General features: G+C 40.8%; 1 protein-coding gene across 5 annotated transcripts; it reads right to left on the reverse strand.

The window, feature by feature from the left end:
* Nucleotides 1–140: 140 nt before the first annotated feature.
* pde7a (phosphodiesterase 7A) lies at nt 141–17548 on the reverse strand. 5 transcript variants are annotated; one of them, XM_055229969.1, is made up of 13 exons: nt 16527–17548; nt 6738–6798; nt 5038–5070; nt 4146–4232; nt 3496–3656; nt 3353–3416; nt 3015–3211; nt 2797–2928; nt 2630–2721; nt 2397–2541; nt 2207–2303; nt 2053–2133; nt 141–1976 (listed from the first exon to the last, which is right to left on the reverse strand). In XM_055229969.1, exons 1-13 carry the CDS (start codon nt 16662–16664, stop codon nt 1729–1731), a joined length of 1536 nt encoding a protein of 511 aa, XP_055085944.1. In that variant the 5' UTR covers nt 16665–17548; the 3' UTR covers nt 141–1728. The 5 variants fall into 5 exon arrangements, with proteins under 5 accessions (XP_055085944.1, XP_033842072.1, XP_033842074.1 ...); XM_033986181.2 differs by having other exon boundaries at nt 4146–4235; XM_033986183.2 differs by lacking the exon at nt 5038–5070 and having other exon boundaries at nt 16527–17547.
* Between the last annotated feature and the right edge of the window lie 466 nt (nt 17549–18014).

Here is an 18014-nt window from a genome sequence, read left to right on the forward strand (position 1 = left end):
GAATGTTGTGATATCATGTGAACTCAGCCTATTGTTTGAGTAAAATGGTGGACAGATTTCAAGTATTACAAGTAATCAAGTGGGATAGAGGCGTTATCAGCCCCATAACCTTTCTCAACGGACGAGGAGTAGAGACCAAACATTTGTCAACAGGTTTTATTGTTCAAACTTTAACTGCAACAGGCATGTATCAAAAAGGTCAATACAGCAAAAGCCTTTACAAAATCTGGCTCGACACAAGTCATCCCAAAAATGGCTGTCGCAACAAATTGTAAACAGTTTTATCAACAGTCTTACAGCACTTACAGCAAAATACAAATCAGCTAAAGTAATAAAAGCACCTGTTATGTTTTTAAAATGTCCCAACACAAACACAACTTGTGCCACTGTACAGAATCAAAGAGGACAAAACCAAACAAGGAAATGGAATGTTCAAAGTCACTCGACCATTTTGTCTCAGTAAAAAAAAAAAAGAAAGAAAAGAAAGATGCTGTAGTTGTTCATTACAACAAAAGGCAAAGGGAGTGGACAGTGCATTCAGAGACAAGCACACCATGCACTTGATGGGAATTAGAGTTGGTTTGGTCACTTAGCATAGTTTGTGCATAGTTATAAGGCATCTATCGAGCAGTCCGTTAGGTTGCATGTGCCTGTGAGAGACATTCTGCAAACAGAAGAAAAAGTCTCGTCCACTAGATCCTAATCATGGAGAGAAAAACCAACAACCTTGCCTCCCGCCTGCAGCCGCCCCTCCTCCTCCAGATAAGAGACTGGCAAAACCCTGAGGAGTCGAGGTGCGTGGAGTGGATTTCCTGGTGAGATGCATATGCAGTGAGTAACTCATCTCTAGTGTGGGAGGGACTCTTCCCCAGCATAAACCAACACTACAACATATTAAAACACACCAGTGTGGACTACTTTCCATACATTAACAAGGATCAACTCAAAGGCTGCTCAACGAATGCTGTCATTATGTGGAGTGCAAAAACAGGAGCGCAGGTGAGAGTTAACTTATGGCATCTGGTGTGTTTGACAGAGATCTGCTAATGGCTTAAACAGTGAGATGACAGTTCAAACGAGTGGTTCTTCACATCTGTGCTTCGAAGGCAAACCATGGAGTCGACATGATTGACTTCAGTTCAAGGGAAAGAACAAACAAAAAGGAGATGCGTAAACAGTCTTCGTAGAGGCAGCAAAAGGACTGGGCTCGTCACATTTTTGTTTTTACATGAGGAAGAATCTTCAATACAAATGCAACATGGCATTACACCAAGTCTTAGAAGGGTCTCGCCGTGAATACTCCAGTTTCCAGTCAATGCAATTCATCTCATTCTTCAAACATTTGATTTCAAATGGCACTTCAGAACACCACAAAGTGTGGCTGAGTTCATATACTGCTTTCCCCTTATGCCCACCAACAAAAGTGGTGTGTTTAGTCAGTAATGCCAAAACTACAGTGGACAAATAAATATAATAAAGCAAATAAAAGAAAATACAGCAGTAGCCAAATGAGGTATCTATGTATTGCTCTATGTCAAAAAGAGGAATTAAAAATTAAATAAATTAAATAAATCAGTGGTTTATCAATGGGAGGCAGAAGCAAAAAAACAAACAAAAACAAACAAACAAAAAAGGCGCTAGGATGTGGTGGGGCATCCCACCTGCCCTACAGTGTGAGTGAAGCCTTGAGGCGGGTCAGGAGGCTGAGGTCGAAGAGCGAGAGGAACGTCAGGACACGTTGCTTCCCTGAGGTATTTCTTTGGAGCTGGTTCCTTCTGTCGTTCCAGCAGTGTCCCCATCTTTTGTGGCTGCAGTGGTAGGATCCGCCTCCTCAGAGGCAGAACTCAGTTCCTGCTGCAGGCCACCCCAGCTGGCCTTGTTCAGCCCCATGTGGCCCAGCATGGTTTGGGACAGACGGGTGTCTGAGAAACGTGCCCACTCCGCAAACAGCGGCTCTGCCACATACGTCATGAAGCCTGGGGAAGGCAAGGTTCACAATGTTTAACTACATTCAAACAGTCCATGCATACTGAACGTGCATAGTGTACTTGCCTATTTGAATGTTGCCAACACTATTCGTCTCTCTGTCACAAAGTGGACTGACTTCAAGATGATGCTTCTTTTCAATGTCACCTGCAATTATGAAAGATGTCAATGATATATTATATTGATATATGTATGCATGTATGATCTCTGCAAAACAGACCTTGTTGGAAGAACTCTTCCGTCACTTTCTCACTCCACTGTTTGCTGAGCTCCCACGGTCTGCAGGGGTTACAGATGTCTGCACACTTGAGGGCCATCTGGGATGGAGAAGAGGGGTCTGTTAGTATTGTGTACACAGCATATTATGCACAAGGCATGGATGCAACAAACAAATGTAAGGCATTGTGGACCTGCAGGATGAAGTGGCGATGGCTGGCGCTAGTCAAGCTCAGGTTCTGCTGGTCCAGATGGAGGCGGAAGCGGGACAGGTACTCGTTCTGTTGGCTGATGTCAGTAGCCAGGATCAAAGAGCCCAAATCCCTCTCCATGCTCCGGCTGAAGGCCAAAGATCACACACAGTTAGACTGGGCTGTATGTAATAGAAAATGTGAAACATGGGTTTAGGTGCAGCTGCTACTCTGACCTGTCCTCTGGAGGCATGTGTGAGAACAGCCCCGTTTCTCTGAGCAGGCCCACTGCAGACTTCCAGTGATGGTTTTCAAGAACAGAGGTATTCTGCACAGTCACACAAAGGTCAGTTTTAACTCCTCCTTTGTTGAAATCACAACAATGTAATGTATATTTGCTCACCCTGTACAGAGAAGCTAAATAGTGGTCAGTCTTGATAAGAAAAGGCTGGTTAACCCCAGGATGATCCAAGTCATGAGTTGCAGCTGCAAGCAGCCCAAGAAGGATGTCATATGAGGTCAGAGACTTGGCAAGCTGCAGTAAAAAAAAAAAAACAGTTCATTGCTGACAGTGTTGAAAATTATATTTGCATTTGTTCACAGGAGAGTATCCTGTCTCACCTTTGGCTCTCTCATGTAGCAGTACATGGCCTGTGTGACATCTGCAGCATGGACAGCATTGTGGTAGGGGTTGTCGCTGTGGTAATCCTCCTGCACCATGACCAGGAACCTCCAGAGTTTGACCATGTCCAGCTGAAAGAGCTCCACCAGGCCATACTGGTTCAACAGGTGGAAGGTCAGGGTGATCAGACTGTTTCCTGGAGAAAACACATGTTCCTACATTATATTTCTTGTTCTCCTAGTGAGTGATGTAACTAATGACACAAAGACGGCACAGCTGATAACACAGAGGCCTTGTAGTGCAGATGCCACAGGAAGCAAACATCTGATTTACTCACCATTTGTCAGTCTATCAAAAAGGAAAATATCAAAGTTCCAGTTCCCAACTTTATCCAGCATACACTGAAACAAACGTGTTAGGCAATGTAAATCATGACAGTGTTTTGAACAATTGCATTGTGTTGTTGTTGAAATTACTTACTCTGGCCTGTCCAGTGTAGTCTTCATCGAGGATGTGTAGGGGCATCTGCTGGGGGATCCCTCTGAGTAGACGGGATGAGTGCAGGTATCTCTGAAAGCTCAGCAGCCTGTGGACCCTCCTCTCTGGAGCTGAGGTCGATGTAGAGCCACATCCCAGGCGCGCTGCATCAATCAAACAATGCAAATCTTTATTAATGACACTTATGAAAAGCCTGTGGGGATTTTGTGTTGTGCCTCGGGCTTACGGGGCTCACACAGTCATTTGGATCACACAAGCTGGTGGGGATCTGACACCAACTCAGCGATACACAAACAGAGGCTGCTGACACAGCCGCCCACTCATAAGCCTCTCGTCTGGGATCACACGGCAGACATGCACACAGAAGCACTGGGTCTGGATCAACTGTGGCTACCACCCGCAAAAAACATTGTTCAAATTTAGATCACTTTTGGCCCAAATGTCCTCACATGCAGAGACTTTGTGGGTAGTTAATGAAGTAATGGAATGGTTTTTAGACACGATTTACATAATGACACTCCAGATCATCGTGTGAGAAAGCAGTGCACAAACACCTGTCAGTCTTGTTGAACAGGACAAAGGTGTCCCTTTTCATCACGTTAATAACTGATGAGGCCATTGTTCATACTTACTGTGAAGAGTTCGGAAGTCGATGCACAGGTATGGGTGGGAGCTCCTTCGTTCCGGTTCAAATCCAACCTGACTTCTGACTCTCACATCTCCTAGAAGAAATCAGCACTTATTTCCTCTAAAGCCACACGTTGTTCAGTGTCAGCTGTGCTAGGCCAAGTAGTGTTTACAAGACACTTTAGATTTCACTGTATGTTGTGCTTATGTGCCACTTGCTTTACCACAGGATAATGACAAGTTTGAATAAATCACATGAAAACTTTTCCACATCATTTAACAACCCACTTGACATCTGAAAATTGCAAGGCCACTTTCTCATTTGAAACTAATTGGAAAAAATGTTTTTGCGTTGCACAGGAGTTGCAATAACAATTTTCTAGCCCACTGTAGTGGGGATACAGAAATAAATAAAAGACTTGTAAAAACTATTTGACCCAGCCCTGCTGTATGATATAAAAGTGCATAAACACACAGCCACACACTCCCACAAACCAGAAGAGAATTCAAATGGACAGACTAGTCAATCAGACAGCTGAGCATGCAATGCCATGTCAGGACGGTTCTAGATTAGTACTGATAGGCACTGAGAGATCTCGACTGCTCCATGGCTGTTTTATTAGTCAGGCAAAGGCACAGGGACAGGCTGGAGCTCTGGCCTAAGAACTGCAGGAGCAGAGCAGAGTGAGGTGACAGGAGGGTGCTGTGACACCAATGCAGTAAAATGCATATTTTTCAGGCAACTACCTTCACAGCAAGATTTCATGTGGAAGTATTTTAACTTGTGAACAGTGCAAAGATCTTTTTCGGCAGGGCTTTAGTTGTGTTGTATGTGTATTAGACTTGAAATCAGAGCAGTCACACAGGTATATCCCCCCCAACCAGTGCGTTACTTACTTGCAAACAGCTGTTTGAATACTACACAAGCCCCTATCAAAATATCAAAAACTATGAATTACTATGAATTCAGGCCAAATGGATCCTCAGTCCTCATTTTGCCATGTTTTTTGTTGAACTGATATGAGGGCTAGCTTGGAATAATATATAACAAAGCAATGCAAGTTCACTGGTCCTGCTAGTGTGGTAGTTGTAACATACAGCTGGAACCACATGTTAACAAACACTACATAAAGACACACACACCTATTTTTCCCCCACTGTCTGCCGGCAAAACAGACAAACTTTTGAATGTGGTGGTTGGTCATGATTGCCTACTTCAGTTAGCCCAACTGACAGTAGGCGAGTAGTGGACGCACCTCTGTGGAGGATGTAGATGAAGCTCACATCAGTCTCATCCCATCATAATGAGACAACAAAGAAACAGTCAAGACATAAGGAGACACTGCCATGCCAATAAATAACACATACAATACTAGGCCCATGCCTCAGGGAGCCACATGCATCATTTCAAAACTTATGCCTCCATCATACTGGTCAAGGAAGAGACCATGTTCTGTCAGCGATGATCGAACAATGGTTCAAAATGTATAGGTTAACCCTGGAGTCTAGACCAAAGACATTGATAAGATAAGGAGGATTCTGTTGCAGAGATTTCAAAATCTACAGTGAGATTTACTGTACAGTCACAGGCTGAACGTCGATCTGCGAGGAATAAACCGCGATTCCAAATAAAACATACAAAGCAGTTTGTAAATTTAAATATGTAATTTGTTTCAGGAATAAGACAAATTAATTTATTTGTTTATTTTTCTTACTGACCAACCATATAGTGTTAAACGTGACTGTATTTGTGATCAGATGATGGGGAAAATGTGTGTCATTATTGAGTGTATGTAAACTTGTGGTTCCAGCTGTATACCATCTGCAGCTGCATGTGCCTAGGCCTGGCGTGCCTGTGTGATTAGAGTGAGCCAGAGTCAATGGGTCCATGTTTCCCCTGCGGTGCATTAGAGCTGATGCTCTGAGGTGGATGTAGGTCATGTCATTAGAACTGATGTGGCCAAAGCTTTGACTCCAGCTATCTGAAAGCAAATCAGCATTAACTTGGCAGACTAAATGCGAGCCTACGGAGGCCACATTTGCATGCCTCTCACACTCAATTAAATTATAATACCTAAAAAGGAATAGCGCTGCTGATGTATCAGAATGCTATTATTGATAAGTATTGATACTAAAATAGTGAAATGGTTAAAATACCAGACCATAGTCCAGTGTTAGCTAGGCCGCATATTTGCTCACTTATTCCATTGTTTCAAGTCAAAATAAAACAGTATATATTGTATATACATTGCGAAAATGCAATGTAAGGTAATGAAAGTGACCCAAACAACAACAAATTGTATTGACAAGACAGTCCTGGAAGGCTCTGTTTTCTAAAAATGCTTCTTTTAAGGGGCAAAAAAACACAATAGATCAATGGATCATGTGCACGTGAACAAAATGAAGAGGATCAATTTGATTGAAAATGTAGTTTCCGCTGAATAAATCTAATGTGATGGCATAACAATTCAAATATTCACCTTAAACGCTATTTGAAAACATATTTAGACTAACTATTGGCTTTTCTGGTTGAAGCAAAAGGGAGGTTGGAGTCAGTCAAGCCAGTCAGAGAAAGGAACCATTTGTAAAATACTTACCTAGCATACGAATGTACAGCGCAGTTTGGTCGGAGCTGTCATAGGAGATGGCTCCTCGTCTCTGTAAAAACAAAATACAGTAAAAATGTGACTTCAAATAACAGAACTGAATAATTTACTGATTTTATACACGGCTTCAGATGAGTGTAGTGTGATATAGTGCTACTGTGTGTTTTAATCAACAGTTTGTGAATGTACACAAACTGTTGCACTGATAAAACCTGTTCTAGCTCCATATCATCCACCTGATATGGCACTTACACCGCTGCTATCAGTCATGTGAGAAACACATGCCTTATCCAAACACACATATGCTCACAGCCACACTCGCATGTAGTAATTTTACACAAAAACAAAATTACTCTGGTACTAACAAAATTCCATTTTTCAGAAGTAGTTTGTCTAATTCCATGCACTCCCCCATGGGCTAAAATGAGCTGAACAATAAGCTGGATAAGCTGGTATGACAAATTCTTTCATAACCATAAAAAAGTAACTGTTCAGTTCAAAATGTTTAAATATAGGCAAAGACTGACAGTTGTACTCAAAAGCTGAATATTTACATAATGATCATGGTCTGTGGGGCTCTGCAATTAATACATTTTTTATTTATTCATGATTAAATGAACAGGTCTGCCAATCCTGTGTCCAGGATCTCTGTAGAATCTATGGTAAACACTGACATGTTAAAAAATGTCATTCCAATAATGAAAATGGACACAAGCAACATAACAGATCATGCTTTGTTACTGAGGTGTAAACAACTATTTTAGGAAAGCCTTATGGGGCATTTATTACTTTCCATTCATGAAGACACATTGGTTGGAGAGGTAAACCTATACTGGTATGGTATAAATACACTTGCATCAACCTTGGGAACAGACACATACTGAAGATCATATCAAATGACAAGATAAATTATGGCGAGTTATATTTAAAATCAGAGTGCTCTTTACAGGAACAAACGATTATATTGAACCAGACCCTGTATAGTATATCACATTAAAAGGAAGTTATGCAGAAAAGATACATTTCCACCATATTGCAGTGTATACTTGGCAACTTATAATAAGGCTTTGACCCTTATGTGCCTAAAGTGTGAAGACTTTTAAATATCCCAGCTCAAAGCCTTTAAATTTTTCATGTGTATGGCGTCATTAACAGTATACCTGACTAGGAGCCAGCTGTCACCACTGTTGTTTATTAAAGAGACAGTAGACGAGTGTGTGCTAGCAGCTATTGTGTGGACAGACTGATGCTTTGGGCTACACTGCAGCATTGGCTCACCTCTCTGTGCACTCCATAAATCCTGGCCCCCCTCCAGGCCTAGTCTCCATCGGGGCTCCCCTCAGCTTGGGTTACCCGTTCCACTGACAGGCCGCATGACTGTCCTCAAGACTACAGGATGAATTATGGAGTGCTTGACCACACTCTCAGACTCGCTGGCTGTCCAAGATTAAGAAGGGTGAACTGGGGGTCTGTCGGACTAAGTACACGTTTCTCTTGCAGAACAAACATTGTACTTTAGGGATAAACTATGTGCTGTGTAATTGTAATGAAAAAAATACAATATATTATGTATATTACAATAAAAAATATTAAAACATTTAATGTAGTTGTGGACAATGTTGAGAAATCCAACAATCAGATCATATTTTTGGAATTCACATGTGCATGTCTGTAAAGCTCTGAGATGAAGTTATATGTAGGCCTATTACAAAAAAAAAGTGGGCTGTAAAATTAAATAAAGCAAATAGGGCAGAAATGTACTCTTAAACTTGTAACATCAATTTTTGTACAAGGTATAATTTTCCTCTTTTGTATAAATTCTAATAGTGCTTAATATGCTTTGAACATTTTAATCAAAAGGTCTAGAGCCAATCCTGTCAGTAAAAGCATGTGCTTTGGAGCAGAGCTCAGAATTTGGAGGAAGAATTTAGCTTTTTTTTTTTTATTGATTGAAATAAAAATGATTTCCCCCATCTATATTTTCTTAGCCCTTGCGTTTTTGTAAAGCGATATTTATACTGGTGCAGCTGAAGCCCTGTATCTAGGAGCTAATAACAGCTGTCAACTGGTGCAAACAAAAACATGTGCAAACACCAGCGTACATGCTTTCAGGCTCATTACTTCATATGTAAAGGATTAGTCTCCACACACACACACACACACAACACACTTCACACCATTTCTTCTCCAACTTCATGACAGCAGCCAATCCAAAGCTAATATTTTACCGGCTAGCAAACAGTTTAACTCTGGGTGGGTAATCTGCAAAGCTGTATTTTAGTGTCAACAGGCCTCTCTGTTTACACACAGCACCGTGAGCATTATACATAGTGTGTGTGTTACACTGGGGGAGTTAGTATCCACTGGAACATTAATGACAAGTGCATAATGCTACCCCTCGGGCTGCCAATGGAGGGTTGACCAGCCGTGCCAACTCTCTCCAAACAAACCTTTTGGCCGGAGTTTACAACCAGTACACACTTAGAAAGGCTCTTGGCACTTAAGTGGACAACTCGCATGTGTGCTAAAAGAACCAATGTTTAAAGCTCCTATCTATGCATTTCAGAGTGATGAAATTACGAGCGTTGTCATAGCATTTAACATTTCAAAACAGAAAATCCCATCTATGAAATGGTCAATAGTCTCAAAAATAGTGCCTTTGAGCAGGTCTCAGCAAGGGCACTCACTGCCAGCTCATTTGTTGTTATCTTGGCTTAAGTCATCAGAGGTTTAATACTCCCTACAACAGAAGCATAGTCAGACTGGACCGCACTAGACTGGAACACTAACACTATCACAATGTGTTGATGGTTCATGTCTCTGGGTGCTGAATCCTGCACTGATGGTAAATAAACTTCTCCTGCGTTAGAACTCCAGCGTCATGCCTCTTCTCTTCAACTTTCAGGCAACTACAATTTTTCTACAATTGGAGGAAACTGAAACACATACTGCATTTTTTCATAAACATTTTTAAACGACTTCTGAAGAAGTGGGAGATTTATTTAATTTATATTATTGCAACATGCAAAATGGCAGAGAATCAAAAATATACTCTTTAATAAAAACTAACAGAAAAGAGTTCTTTAAAAGTTGCAGTGCAGTCTTTCAAATAATGGTGTATATATAAATGTATGTCTGCACTTTACTGTCCATTCACGTCTGTTGTGATATTCTAACCTTAACTATGACATTTATAGACGCGTTTTAGCAGATTTCTAATGTCTAACTGCCTAATATTGTCTGAATTTTGTCATCAGAATAATGATGACTATTACCATAGCAATTAAACAGTTTCTTTTAAATAGGGAAAAGTTTCTTAAAAGTCCTGTAAATCACAGAATCATGAATGTTGTCCACCCCAGTTTTGGACAGATAGTAAAATAGGTGTGTAGTGAGAAATTTGAGCACTGACATCAGGAGTCTGGGAAAACTCAATATAGGCTTTAGAAAAAAGAGTGAGGAACATTTGAGAACAAACAAAGAGGTTGAGTCTAGCATATAGAACTAAAACGCAATTTCAGGCATGTTTTTGGTTAACAACACTGTAATATTGAAGGCTTCAGTTACTATACATTTGTGGTTTATGAACAGACGTTTGCAAAATAAAAGGAACCCAAAAGGCCAAACTAAGGTCATGAACTTGTGTCTAGATTTAGATGCTTATCACACATTAAATGACTTTGATGAAAATAGTACCAACAAGCTGCAGCTATAGAGCAGGGCCGTGATTCACAAATTCTGAAGCCAAGCCTCACCACATAAACTTTTTAGTAGCCCCACAATAATTACTACAGTATATTGACTTCAATAAATGAGAGCTGGAACAATACTTTTTGGGGCTCAATATTTATCATGAGTACTTCATCTTCGGAGTTGTAGAGAGTTGAATAAATAACTACGTACTAAAATGCTTAATTCCATTATAGTGCAGCTCATGTTTTTTGAAACTACATTCATTAAACACTTGTGTAATAGTTTTTTGAGGTTGATCCTGTGTTATTTAGGGTTATTGTGTCAGTATCATAATTTAGTTTCAATATTATTGTTAATCGTCTATATTTTCTTCTTTAAAAATATCGCAATTCAAAATCTGATATTGTGACAGGCCTTCTATTTGGCCAGTATTACCACTAGGACTAGATTAAATGTGAATAAAACCAAGTCTGGAATAGGTGTGGCACTAGGTTTAAATCAGGTTTAAACATTCAAACATCAAAATAAATGCATTATAGCATAACACAATTAAGTCCATTACTGAATACTATTTAACACCCGAGTTTATCATCAGGAGAAGATTGAGTAGTACCACTTGGGAACAGCTGGGGTAGAAGTAAGCTGTGCAGCTGGCCCTTCTTAGAAAACAGACAACTTGAATGTCCTTAATCAAATCTAAACCTTTCCTAGAGCTCTAACCCTTAACAGTTGTGTTAGCAGTGACCTAGTTAAGCAGGGTGGTCCAGGCAGGTCCACACCAAGCAATGAGGGTTTTATCTCCAATCTACATTTGAATTAAATGTAATAAAGACATTTCCTGTAGCATTCCATATACACAACAACAGTTGGCACCGTATTTGACCCGTGTCAGTTCAGCAGACAGGTGTGGCTCATCTTGGTATTCAGACTAGAAGTGTGACATAAATAACAAAATAATAATGCAACTGTTGTTTTGGAGACACAGTATATTCATTTTATATATATAATTTATTTACTTTATTATTATTTTTTTTTCACATTTAACAAAAAAAATTGTCTAAAAAGCTTAAAAAAAAAAAAAAAAAGAGCTGACAGAAGAAACTTGTACTGGAATATTTCAAACAAGGTATGACCTTGGTGATTCATACGTGTTGAAGCACACAAATCCTGCATATTTAGGCCAAGTTTTTCTCTCAGACAGAAAACACTCTGTTCCACCTTGTGATGTCAAGTGGTAATACAGGAAATGTTCTACTGTGTTTTAAAACTCCGTACACCTTTACTAAAATCATTTGGATGATTTCAGTCTCTACTGAACTAAAGGTAAAAGGCAGCTGTTAACTCGAAAACTACCACTACATGACATGGTGGAATAGAGCATTTTGAGCTTTGGAGATGTAGACAGACTGCTAACTAAAGGGTTACTCATGTATGAATGAAACAAAACACAATTGTGGGTATGTTTTTGATGCAGTAACAACAATATAATATGGCTTAAAGCTAACAAGAATCAATTTTGTGTAATATAGGACCTTTAATATTATGAGACAATTTATCACATGCTTGTCAATATTGCCCAGATAGGTCATCCAAAAATTAAAAATGTGAACTATAGAATCTTCAAATCTACATTTATTACGCAGTGCTTCAGAGCGGGGGCAGGTAGTTAGTGAAGTATTTCTAAAGGCAAAGTTTTTATAAATATATGCGAATTCCTTCGTTTGTGTTGGGAGACATTAACCACCAATCACCTGGAGCTGTGGCTGAGTTGTGTTTACTTGCCGTGGTCTGAGAAACAAACCAAATTTCAGTTTTGTTTGGCCTTTTACTGTGGCTAGTACAACAGTCCATCCATTGTGCTCCTGCAATTCCATGTAAGCTCGTTTACATGCGGCTATGGCCCTTATCTCTGCTGTGAGCACTGGCGGGGGTCAGAGGACTCAGGTTTCTAAGGTCAGAGGTTATGTGATGTCTGTAAGGGTGCGTCAGGCCAAGCCATTTTAACCGCTAACAAAATTACAGAGGCAGCATTCATAGTGAAAATTTGTTTTGCTTTGAATTTAATGTTTTTTTCTGGACTTTAAAAGCAAACCGCCTAACGTTTTTTGGGGCATTTGTGTCTGTTCTAGTTTAGCAAAGCTTTACAGACCAAAGGCTTTGTCAAACATGGCCAATACAGTACAGCAGATGGTGAGCGTTCTTCAACTTCCGTGTTTAACTGTATTGTGTCATCTGGTTCTGTTGCAGCAAAGGTTAGTAGTAGATCAAGTTAGATGGGGAAGTTTGCGTTGCTATAATCAGAATAGTAACACACCAATCATGCTTTTGAACGTCAGCACAGATGCATAAACTGTATAGTTGCAGTTGAGTTGTGATGACCTCTTGTAGCACTCTACTGTATGTTTCAGGACATTCCAGTGCCATCAGGAGTGCTCACCTGTGGAGCAGGAGTGAGTGTGCGTGCATGTGCTAAGCTCCAGATGCACACTCTGATACAGTCCAGCTGCAGTGACTTTTGGAGCACACGCAGCTATGAGAGGCCAGAGGACTTGGACGAGTTGCTGCTGTTGAGAGACAAGGCGCTGTTGACACCAAAGAGAACAGCATCTGAAACTAATGTTTTACTGGCAGCTGAAGTGTCATAAAATGATTTAAAGGTTCTTTTACAGAGTGTTTTTGGGGGCCTTGTATAAATGTGCTACAGTTAGAGGGGGAGGGGGGGGGGTCTACATGACACAACTATTTCATTAGTTTCAAACATCATTCCAAGGCTGTAGTGGTTTCTCTAGCCAGATTATTTTACAAGAGAGGATGTTAAACAAGAAGTGGCTCTGAACCAAACACCTGCATCTAATGCATTGTCCTTTTATGGTGAAGCTCAAAGTAATTCTGGTTAAACCTCGTCTCGGTTGGGTTGGCCAATGATACTGTGTCCGGTGGTCTACTGATGTGTACAGCCATATTCTCATGGCCGATTGCACTCAACACTGCAGCACAACACAGTGGTCATGTGACTGGGGCCCCTTACAGAGACGCAAAGAATGGTAGGGGCATATTGTGTATATATGAGGGCAGGATATGATTTCTCCATATATAACAAATAAATATAAGCTGCACTGCAAAAATGCACAAATTGTCAAGAAGTCAAACTGGCACAACAAGGGTTAAGGTTTTTGAGAGAGATTGTGAAACTCCAGGCTCAGTGTCTGAACGGCTCCTTCAGCATTCTTACCACATCCTGAAACTACGTCAATATGATGGCACTGAGTAGAAAAAGAAAAATGCTTATCACTACAGTTAAAAACAACAGTTGACTCCCTCAGAAAAAAGCAGTGTGGAGTTGTCCTTATCATTCATACAGTGGACGAGACACAGCGATATCTGCCCTTCTTACGTCTATCGTCTCCAATAGTAACCAAACATCACAAAGGACGATCAGACTCAGCACATCACTTCTTTGGACAAAGCACTTTTTTTCTTGGGACAACACAGACCTCATCAATACTTTGCAGCAGCTTACTAGTTTCGTGGCAAATAGATTTTTTCAAAGTTTAAAGTACACCAAAATTTGTTTTTGAAGTTGCACATTTAAAAACGCAAATTTTAATCATGATATCATATTTGTAATAACAATAATAATAATTACATTATTAGATAGTCAAAAGATCTTTGCCATCGTCAATCGCACCATCACACCAACATGCAGCTGGATGAAACAAAACAAGCATGAAGAAACAAAGGCTGTACGCATTATTGTACGCAAGAATTTAACAAATACCAGCATCTGAGACAAACTGAACTACTGCCACCCATACAAAGTTGCGCAAGTTTATGTGATAATGTGCATAGACTGTCAAAAGAATACACAAAAAATGCCAGATTAACCAAGACAATATTCACACCAGTTGTTTTGTAAAAGGTAATAGTAGGAAGGTTTGGGAAAAAAAAAAAAAACTTGAAATAATCTACTAGTTCAAATGGTGGTTTTGGATGAATTCATGACTTGCCTTTAGCCATAATAGATCGTTTGTGTCAAGCAACTATGCACAATCACACGCACAAATCCTACAGTATATGCAGCCTCTGTGGAGAGTTGGCTTCAGGGCTGGTGAGTGTTTTCCTGGCCTGGTTAATACACAAGATGCCTATATTTGTGATTTGGAGATGGGATACTAAACTGTATAGCACTGCAAGACATTTACACTATCTAAAAACATCAATGAATCAATTATTGCTTGAGAATTTGCAAGAACTTATTAAAAATTGTTAAGTCAACAAGCCACCGACACACTCCCACCTGACACAATAGCAGCTTTGTAATGGATAAATGTGACCGTTCTTTAATGTCATTTCTTCGCCTCCCTCACTGCATATTTACACCTCATCATAAGCATTCCTAAACTACATAGTGACATATTCTTCTAAGAGTCTGTTTAACTCTTCGCTTTCATCCTCTGTTTACAAGAGGAAATGTCTTCATTGGAGAGGGAGGGGAGGAGAAGAGAGGAAGAGAGGAGAGAGGAGGAGAGGGGGAGAGAGGGAGAGAGGGAGAAGCGGAACAAGATAGCCAGTGAAAGAAAAGAGACTTTGGCCATCTGTGAGTTTGGTCTGAGGCCAAACCACTGCCCACAGAGCCAGTGCACATGCCTAACTGCCCTTTTTTGCAACCAAGTCCAGCTTTACTTCCACCAACAACAGACCAGAGGAACCACACGCAAAACACAGCAACCACTGGGGCAAGTGTCCCTCGTGGGGTCCTGAAGTGTTGGGACTTTTCTGTAGAAAAAGGAAAATGCTATCCCATAGATCTGTTCAAATTTATGAAGTGGGTTACTGTAATTTTCATAACCTTCTAAATTTATACTGCTTTGTACAGAAATCATGGTTCCAACTCACAGTATTCAGTGAATTATTGGTCAAATTATTGCCAAACAAGAACAATGGAGCACACCTCCCACTTACAAAACAGAAATGAACACTTATGTGATGAAATAAAAACCTGTTGAGAGGGAAGCGAGTTTATGAAAGATGTCTAGTGTTGTGAATTAAGACAAAGGAGGCTTCTACTACCATGCAACTTACTTTGCTCAGTAACGCTGTGCTACTTAAACTTGGCTTTAGCACAAGGAAGTTGTTCAACTGTCCAAACTCTGAACAGAAGTCATTCCAACAGTGAATTACAACTAGCAATTAAAATGATAAGAAAGCTGCTCAATCCCCATACATTGAGGGCATGTACGGGCGATTCAAAGTGGACACACATGGATGGTTATATGGAGCAGTGTCCCGAACAAAGCACCAATGAAAACCCCATTGAAAACAACAGGGAAACTGACAAAGATGGTGACTTAATGCTTCGTTAATATGTCAAATGAGCAAATCAGCAGGAGAAATCATACTACAATTAAGCATTGTCTTACAATGTGACCGCTGAATTATTGCTGTACTTACATGTGTTGAGAAAGTTGTTTACATTACTTGATAAAATGTATGTTGCAGGAAGTAAAAATAACAAAGTATCTACATCTGAGGCTGAGTCCTGTGCACACTTATATTGTTTGACTAATGCAGTGGAAGTGCATTGTACCACAGTGCCACTTTTTGTGTGTACTTGAGAGTCAAGCAGAATGTGACCCCAGAAAAGGCTGTTGGGTCCTAAACTTACCACAGTTGCAACAATCATTTAAGCTTCTGCTGTTAATGTGTCAAGAGATGCCAACACAAATAACATATTAGTACATTGTTTACAACTGTGGGAAGCCCCAAGTCAAGACTAGTACTTTTGGTATCTTCCTGCAGTGTCGGTACAGGCCAACTCATGCGGGCTTTATCTTGGGTCCACACGCACAAATGCAAAATGGTTTTGGGTAATGTGTGCGTGTGCTGGAGGTGTGACTGATAAGAAAAGGTTGTGTACTTCTGTAAATGAGTGAATGAGCACAGTATGTGTTAAGGCCTCGATATCCAACAACCACCTGCAAGATTCCTGCAGATTGGTCATGTATTTGCCAACAAAATGAGTGAGTTTAAGGCCTGTATGCACGGCTAAATCTACATGAGTAAACGTAAGGACAAGGGTGCTTATACCTGTGACAGTTGCCTTGGATCAGGAGCTCCAAAGAGGGAAGAGCTGGAGCTAAAACTTATGGCTCCCCTCCGGCTGAGGACGTGCTTGGGAACCGGCCTGTCGAGAGGCAAAACCGGCAGCTGATAACATACTTCCATTGAATAATCAGAGCTGGATCCGAGTCAAAAATATAAAAAAAATAAAACAAAAAAGGAAAAGCAACTAATGATGACAACAAATAACAAATGCAGTGCAGGATTGGTGATAATTAAAGTGTTCTTAATCCTTTCAATAATGTGATCTGCTGTAATCAAGCAGCCAAGTGTTTCTGTTCATGATAAGATACTCAAAACTTGTCCTGAACGTCTTCATTGATGTTGCGTCTGGTCTACCCCCACCTTTGGTATCGTTCTGTGAGGAAAAAGCTCATGCTGTTGCTGCATTAGCCCCTTTCCTTCTCATTTTACTCAAATCCGGGCCCACGGACGACGAGACCTTGTTGTCATTTTCGAAGTCTTTACAGAAACGCTTCCTCATTTTTCAGAGCACATCAAAACGTCCGTTCATTTGAGGCGTTTGGGGATCCGCATTTCACATATCCAGAAAGGAAAACAAAAGGCACGATCACTTCCAAAAAATGTCATCAACATATCATACTGCATAGACCGGGTGGCCGCGGCAGACGAAGCGAGGCTGCTCCAGGATGTGACCAGGCACGACGCCGGGGGACCAAACACCATCAGCGAGGAGGGCTTTTCCGTCTTTTCAGCAGCTGCATGATGAGAAGCTGTTGTTAATTCACCACTGACCGTAAAAGCACCAAGTGTCTGGCTCAAAGAGAGAGGGGAACCCCAACGTTCATCTCGGTCACTGCGATTCCGCCGCCTTCAGGACAAACGCAGCGGTACTAACAAACTAGCTACCTACTATGGCACAAAGCTAAAGTAAACGACGCCTATTTCTCTTCAACTACCTACCTACACGCCTAAACATTAGCCTACTGTATGGTTTTAAAGCGCACACCACCTGCCAGAGATGGTGCTGTTGGAGAGAGCAAATACGCCCTTGTGAAAAATCAACCAATCACGTCAAAGCTACTAGTCCAAACTCGTCGCTGATTGGTCCAAAGCGACTACAATATTTACAACGGGCTCTGTGATTGGTTGTATCACCGGGGCGATCCCAAGACCTATATGAGCAGTCGTTTGCAGACGGCGTGGACTTTCTCAAGGGTATTCCTCCACAGCGGGGCTTGCCCTGCAGCGGTCCACATCATTGCCTGTGATTACCTTCCTCTCATGAGTCATACTACTTGGGAGCTTAGTCTCACTAGAGTTTGAAATACAGACTATAGGGAATACTTTGAAAATATAAGGTGGCTTTGTTGGAGGCTACTGAGGCTGGGGCAATTCACGCCTTTGTTGTCTGAGGCTATGGGTGAATTTTATGATGGGCCCGACCCCCTTGAAACACTTAGGCCCAAGTCTATGTTTGTGGTTAACAGTGAA

This window comes from Periophthalmus magnuspinnatus, chromosome 20, assembly GCF_009829125.3.
Source record: "Periophthalmus magnuspinnatus isolate fPerMag1 chromosome 20, fPerMag1.2.pri, whole genome shotgun sequence".
NCBI classification, from domain to species: Eukaryota; Metazoa; Chordata; class Actinopteri; order Gobiiformes; family Gobiidae; genus Periophthalmus; species Periophthalmus magnuspinnatus.

Excerpts from the sequence above, each read along its gene's own strand:
- pde7a (XM_033986181.2), bottom strand. The coding sequence starts at position 16,664 with ATGGAAGTATGTTATCAGCTGCCGGTTTTGCCTCTCGACAGGCCGGTT. Across the intron at positions 2,929-3,014 it reads GCTACATGAGAGAGCCAAAG|CTTGCCAAGTCTCTGACCTC; the intron begins GTGAGACAGGAT and ends TTTTTACTGCAG. Across the intron at positions 2,542-2,629 it reads CACATGCCTCCAGAGGACAG|CCGGAGCATGGAGAGGGATT; the intron begins GTCAGAGTAGCA and ends TTTGGCCTTCAG.